Source organism: Alligator sinensis, unplaced genomic scaffold (assembly GCF_000455745.1).
Source record: "Alligator sinensis unplaced genomic scaffold, ASM45574v1 scaffold2479_1, whole genome shotgun sequence".
Taxonomy (NCBI): domain Eukaryota; kingdom Metazoa; phylum Chordata; order Crocodylia; family Alligatoridae; genus Alligator; species Alligator sinensis.
Genome location: NW_005843626.1, coordinates 69,450 through 76,257, shown reverse-complemented (window position 1 = coordinate 76,257; position 6,808 = coordinate 69,450). Strand labels below are relative to the sequence as shown.

Below are 6,808 nucleotides of genomic sequence, written 5' to 3'. Positions count from 1 at the left end.
CCCCCTCTGCTGCATCCATTGTCCTGGCCTGGCCTGGAATGAAAATAAGGAGGAAAACGTGCTGTAATGATGTCTGAAACAGAACCGTGGCTCCATGGAGGAACCATGTGCGGTGTCATGGGCAGTGTGGTCCAAGGATGATGTTTGAGGTCTGAGTGACTTCAGTGGGGTCAGAGGTGCAGCGGGATCAGAGCTGCTACAATCCTCTCCCCATTTCTGCTAGCGGGGCTTCTTTTCACACTTCCCAAAGGAGGGTCAGGCCCTTCACACCACGCACCTCTTCTCTCCTAGGAGGAGATCTTCCAAGGGCCAGCCGTGGCCCTTTTGAGGTGCTTTTCCGGTGTCATTAGACTAGCAGTGAATGGACAGAGCAGAGGAGTAGGCATTACCAGAGGGAGAAAAGGGGCAGAGTCACTTGCACTACTCAGAGTGCCCGTACCTTGTAGCTGCAGAAGGCAGAAAATGCAGTCGGCGGCCCACAGGCGGGATGCAGCAAGAGAGGTGCAAGTGTATGGTGCCAGCAGCCCCAGCAGGGACCCAAACTGCTCCAAAGGCTCTTGTAGCTGAGGAAAAAGGAAAAAGAAATGAATGACACGTGCCTGTGTCTGTGATATTCAGATGTATGATCCTCGGAAGGTGAAAACGGGAATGCATCCCTGTGGGGCCCTGTCTGCTAGGGGAGCTTTCTACATCTCAGGGTGAGGCTGCCATGAGGACATCAAGGCAAGAGTTAGACCATACTTACTCTGCAATAGACTGTCTCCTGATAGGCAACAAGGAGCTGGGAGCTGGCCTGCAAGGCCCTCTCTCTCTCCCACTCCTTGTCAGAGAAGATCCACGGCTCAAGCAGCTGTTGGGAGAGCAAACTACTGTCAGAGGAACCTTTACAACATCTCAGAGGAACCATTTCAACAGCAGACATCACCATCACCACTGAAATCCCTCCAAGCAAGCTGGTTCTTTTATCAGCTGGATACACCCCAGGCAGACTTTAATTCCCCTGAAGCCAGAGGAGCTGCTGAGTGACCATGGCACAAGAAGATGCAGCTACTAGGGATGTCAACGGGATGCAAGGGAATTACTATGCATTGCCTCAAGGACACCTTGGGAGACTCCCCTCTCATTTGCCCTGCCGAGGGAAACCTTCCTCCCTGTTTTTTGCCCCGCTTCCCCTTCCCCAGGAAGAGAGCTCTGCCTGCTCCTGCTGGCTACTCACATGGAACATTTCCATGAACCAATTCTCAGTGGGGTCTTCTTCAAGGAGGCCCCTCATGAGCTCGCCCAAGGCCTGCATGGACAACTCGTGCAGTGCCTGCAAGCAGGAGACAGAAGAGGGAAGCTCAGGGCCAGCGGGAGCATGCGTCACAAAACCCAGAACCATTCTAGGGAGGCCAGGGGTGACTGCCAGGACCCAGAGCAGGCTGGGGAGCAGGTCCCAGCAGGTGATGCTGCCTAGGTGTACCTGTACTTGGACAGAGTCCTGAGAGGTCTCACCCTCTTCCCTCAGCTGCTGAACAGCTGGAAGAGGCAGCAGGCATTTTAAGCAGTCATCCAGGATGTTTCTGTTTTCATCCCGATTTAGCGAGGGTTTCACCTTGCTGGCAGAAGAAAGAGAGGACGAAAAGCCCTGTCACACTGCCTGCCAGCCCCCAGGGAAAGTGGGTGCTAAGATATGATCTGAACCTAGAACCCGAAATCCAAACCCCGCTGGACCTGGCAGCTGAGAAGCTCCTGGCACTCCCCCCAACCACTGCTAGCTGTCCCACAACCACCACCACCACCAAGTCTTTCAAGTCCAAATCTCCAAGTGGACCAAACACATTCACACCCTCTGACCCCAGCTGCAGTGAGAGCAGCCTGTGACCTGAGCCCTGCAGGTGTCTCTCAGCTCCAGATCTGATGGGAAGAACAGCAGAGGATTAAGGAAGGAGCTCAGCTCTGACCAGGGCATCCCAGTGCCAAGGGCCAGGGCAGGAATCACCTACCTCAGGTGCTTAATGGCAAGCATGGCCCTGAGGCGAACAGGAGAGGCCAAGGAATCCATTGGTTCCTCTTTCATGAAGTCCTAAAAGGCAGAAACGGAGACACGACACAGGGGACATGGATGTGGGAAGCAGAGAGCTTCCCCCCACAAACCCACCAGGCTGCCCTCCCAGGTGAGCCGTAAACAGAGCCAGGGCTGTGCTGGCTACCGCCCCAGGATCCTGCTCAGGTCGACGGCATCGGTGCAGAGGGCACCGAGCTGTACTCCAGTCACTTGCCAGACACAGCCGGGCCCTCCAAGAGCAGCCCGCAATGCAGCATTGCCTACAAAGCTTCGAGGGGCACCAGCTTACTGGGCCCCAAGCAGACCCCTCATGAGGCTCCAAGAATCCCATCATAGCCAGGGCATGAAACAGCTGCTCCCAGGGAAACCCGTCCCATTAGGTTCCCACGAGGGCCTTTGCAGTTGGGCCCCCAGGGCTCCTCCCACTCACCAGCAAGTACCCCAGGAGCTCCTCTTTGTAAGCAAACTGGAAGCTCTGGGAGTCGTCTGCGTCCTGGATGGCACGGCTGATCTCAGTGACCGACCGGATGAGGGTCAGCTTTAAGTCCGGGTCCTGAATTTCATGGGGGAACAACAAGGAGATGGGGATGAGGAATGGCCAAGATCCCCAGGCCCATGCCCATCTCATATGAGAAGCACGGCAGCAGCAGCAGGGACTCCCGCCTGGGGAAGGTCATTGTGCCTCCTGCAGGTAGGGTCTGGGAAGAGCACAGGCAGAGCTGGGGTCACTGAACATTTACCTTATTGACAAAGTTGATGCCAAGCACCTGGGAAGTGAAATGCAAAACAACCGTCAATGCCTGGACGGCTCCAGACTACAGCTCCCTGCCAGGTCCAAAACAGGGCTGGGCCGGGGAGTGTTGAGCAGTGCAAGGGCATGAATGCGTGCCCCGCTCCAGCGCAGGACAGGATGTCAGGAGCGTCTATCCCAGCACGCTCCATGCGTGGGTCCCTCCCACTGCACATCATCCCAGAAGGATTAACATGGATGCTCATCACAGGCGTGAGTTCAGGGGGAGGATCAGACAGTCAGAGCCTCTCTAGGCACCCAAGTGCAAAGGAGACATCAGTCCCATGGCAGGCCTCTTCCCGACATGGTGCAGTGCCAGGCTCTTACCTGGCAGCTGGTCATGTAATACTGCAGGACCTTCCTGGTGATATCATGCTCCACGCGGGGGAGCAGCTGTGTTCGGGGGGCATGGACAGCAATTCGGCTGTAGGCCAGTATCAAGGCCCTGTGGGTCCTGGCTCTTTTCCCTTGGTGATAGTCCTGCACAGGGTGACACGACACTCACACCCATGCCTTCTGCCCCCCAAGTAGGAGTCACTGCTGACCAAGGAGTTGCCCAGCAGCAATACCGGCTCTCCCTGCCAGTCACAGGAGACCCACAGCTCTGACAGCACCATCATCAGTGCTTTGTTTCAGATGCCCCATCTTCTCTGTCCTGCAGCCTGGGTGACTCGGGCAGAGAGAGCTGCAGTGCCGCTCTGAGCCATGGAAGTCGGGGCAGGGGCGGGGGAGAGTTTGTGACCCACAGGAACTGGGGCAGCAGATGCATTGTGCCAGGGCCGCCTCATGTATTTGGCAGTAAGGAGTCCCTGGGCACAATGCATCAGGAAGGCTGCGGCAGGTCTGTCCGTGTGAAGGAGGCGGCTCTGCCTGTTGTGCTTTGCGCAGAAGCTGAAGCTGAAGCTCTCGGCAGGTGTTTGGGGCACCGTGAACACCCTGCTGGATGCGGCCTGGACCTAAACACCTGTGAGCGCTGAGGTGCTCAGCTCAGCCATGGTGGTGGCTCCGCTGGGCTGGGTGAGCCCTAGAGGAGAACCTTAGGGCCCATTTTACAGCATTTGGGGCATGTGGATCATGCACTCGGAGCTGGTACTTTGAGGCTGGGCAACAGGGCTCATGTCTCCTCTCCCATGGCTGACTGAAAGATGTGAGAAAGACACAATCTCTTTCTCTGGGTGAACATCAGATGTAGTTGCCTCAGTGCCTGAAAGGGGCTGGTTAACTGTTGACCCATTAACCTGGGACATGAAAAACGTGAGTAGTAGAAACTGTGTTCCCCTCTGTATCACTGGAGACCTGATGTGGAGCATGTTCCCCGGGAGAGGGCATTACCAGGGAGAGGAGCCACTGCCAAGCTGTTCTTCTCAAGGGTTTCTAGGGGAAGGAAGTGTGAGAAACCCCCCAGCTCCATTACCTGCAGGCGGCCGACTATCCCAGACACCTGCACTTTACTCAGAGCCGCACCAAAGTCCTCCAGCGTGCCCAGGGCGAGGTCCAGGTGGCCCTCGGCTGAGAATGCCAGGATGGTCACAACGTGCTGGAACCCAAGAAACGCACTGGTGAGCGAGCAGGACTGTCTGGCTGACAGACCCGAGAGTCCTCCCCATCTCCCCGATACTAGACCTGCCCGCCCGGCCTGCAACACGGCAGGGGGCTGTCTGAGGGAAAGGACAAGGGAAGGCCACGAAGCAAACAAACCCGAGACACAAAGCAACAGAGAAGTGAGGACACGGGAGGACCTGATATGTCTGGAGAGAACAGGGTCCTCACCTCTCTCTCAGCAGCGTTCATGTAATCTGTGCCCTTCAGAGATTTCTGGAGCTGGGATTTCACATGGGCAACATCCTGGCAAGAGGCCAAGGTGGTACCAAGTGCCTTATATAGGAAACTCTGAAAGAAGGAGACCACCATCACCAAAGAGCTGGGAACACAGCAGCCTGCTGGTCAGGACAAGAACTGCCCAGAAACACACCCATCCCTAGGAAGGGCCAAGAGAGTCCAGCCCCAGCACCCACACACCAAATACCTGGCCCCACTCTGCAGGGAAATGGCAGCTAAAGACAGAGAAAGAGCCCCGGTAAGCACTCCCTTTGGGTCAGTGAAGAGAGCACATGACCAAGGACAATGCTTTTGATCAAAAAAATAGAACGGAAAAGCGCAAACTGTGGAGAGAAACTCTCTGCAGCATCCTGCCACAGCACCACCAAACAGCTGCAGAAACCCAGCCGTTGCCAAGAGCACGCACCTTCTCCGGGGAGGAGCAGGCATAACTGGCTGTCTGGTGCTGCAGCTCCAGGCTCAGCCGGCTGCTCCAGGCATCGTCATCAATGCTCTTCAGTGTCACGTTCAGGAACTGAGGGCACAAGCGAAGGGAAAGAAAGGGTTGGGTGCATGGGCTGAGTCTCTGTCGTCCTCCTTTGCTGTGCCCTTCCTAGCGCCCGAGTCTCACAGGGAGACTTGGGAGCCTTTGGAGAGTGCTACAGGTGGACACCCTAGGATCTTCCTGCTTCTTGCTCTCCCCATCTCATCTCTGCCCAAGGATCCCTCACAACCTTGACACCAGTGGACAGAAATGTGGAAGAGATTGTGCCAAGAAAGCTGTCCACTGGGGAGAGATTGTGTAGAGGGGGGAGACTGGATCACGTCAAAAAGGCGCTGTGGGCTCTACAACAGGCACCTCCAACTGCCAGGGACTTCAGTGCTTTGTTGTGTTGAGCTTGCATTGTGATAGGACCTGGGAACTGCAGAAGCCCCCAACCAAGGCCACATCTCCTTCCATTTCTTGAGCTCAAAGACTGTACGGAAAGGCTGGAGGATCCCAAATGGACAACTCTAGATGCCAATCCAAACTCAAGGACACTGGCAAACCTTCCAAGTTGGACTCTTGCTGGGTTATTGACTTTCATCACCTCATTTCCCTGAGGCATGAGGGAACCCTCCCTTCTCAGACAGCCCTGGCTGGCTGCAACAGCAGCTCTGAGAGCCATCCTGTACCTTCAGCAGCAGGTGCTCCCACCACACATTGTCCTGGGAGGTCTCAGGATTTCCTGAAGGGGGGAGGCAAACAAGAAGGGTGTCACTGCCATAGGCACTGAAGAAGAGTCTTAGTTGCCTCCCTGGGCATCAAGTCTTTAGCAACTCCTGCATCCGCACCCAGGCACCTCCTGGGATCCCAAGGTCACAGGCCCTGCGCTCTAGTATATACCCTGCTGGCATGTCTGAAAGTTGTGCATGACCAGTCCCTGCAGAAATGGCCATAAGGGGCATGGAGGGTGCTCAGCACCTCACGGATGTGCTCAGCACAGCACAGTACAGGACTGGGCTTCGTAGAAAGGCAACGTGCACAGAGGTTTCCTCTGGCAACAGAAACCTCCCAAGAGTTCAGAGAACTGCAGGAGAGTGGTTAATCTGATGGAGCGCTTCATGGGCAAACCCTACCCTGGGTCCCATCACCCTCCATGTTGTCAAGCCCCTGGATTCGCCCCCCCCTGGCAAAGAGTAGAAGCTCTCAAGCATGCGATGCTGCAGAGGGGACCGGTGCCACGGGGGGCTCCAGGAGGCTGCAACCTCCCCTCCCCTCTCCCTTTCCATTCTGCAGAGATACTGTGCTCCTTCCTTGCTTGTTACCTTCAATAGTCGAGAGCAGGATGGGAATCTGGACCCTCCACTGCTCTCCAACAGCAGGGTGGATCGTGCGGTGCAGAGCCCACAGTGCCCGCAGGGCAGAATGTGCGCGGCTGCTGTCACCCAGGGCTGAGGCAACCACCTGACAGCACGAGAGAAACAGGGGCTCAGCTCTGGAGTGGGACTCCATGGCTTTCTCTAGGAGGGAAACTGGCCTCCACCATACGTGGCCAGAGCATTCAGCAATCAGACACAGGCTGAAGTGCTGTGCTAGGCTGATCCTGCATGCCCCTCCGCAGGCTGCGAGGCAGGGGCAGAGCCTGGCTCTGCTCTGCAAAGGGAAGGGA

General features: G+C 56.3%; 1 protein-coding gene across 1 annotated transcript; it reads right to left on the bottom strand.

The window, feature by feature from the left end:
• Positions 1-6: 6 nt before the first annotated feature.
• Positions 7-6,651, bottom strand: LOC112548849 (maestro heat-like repeat-containing protein family member 2B; the record flags this gene model as incomplete). The annotated part of the gene is made up of 14 exons (XM_025195598.1): positions 6,465-6,651; positions 5,832-5,884; positions 5,083-5,190; positions 4,608-4,727; positions 4,252-4,374; positions 3,165-3,317; positions 2,788-2,814; positions 2,478-2,600; positions 1,986-2,065; positions 1,463-1,598; positions 1,217-1,312; positions 746-850; positions 440-563; positions 7-33 (listed from the first exon to the last, which is right to left on the bottom strand). Coding segments are annotated over exons 1-14 (1,462 nt in total), but the record flags the coding sequence as incomplete, so codon positions are not given.
• Between the last annotated feature and the right edge of the window lie 157 nt (positions 6,652-6,808).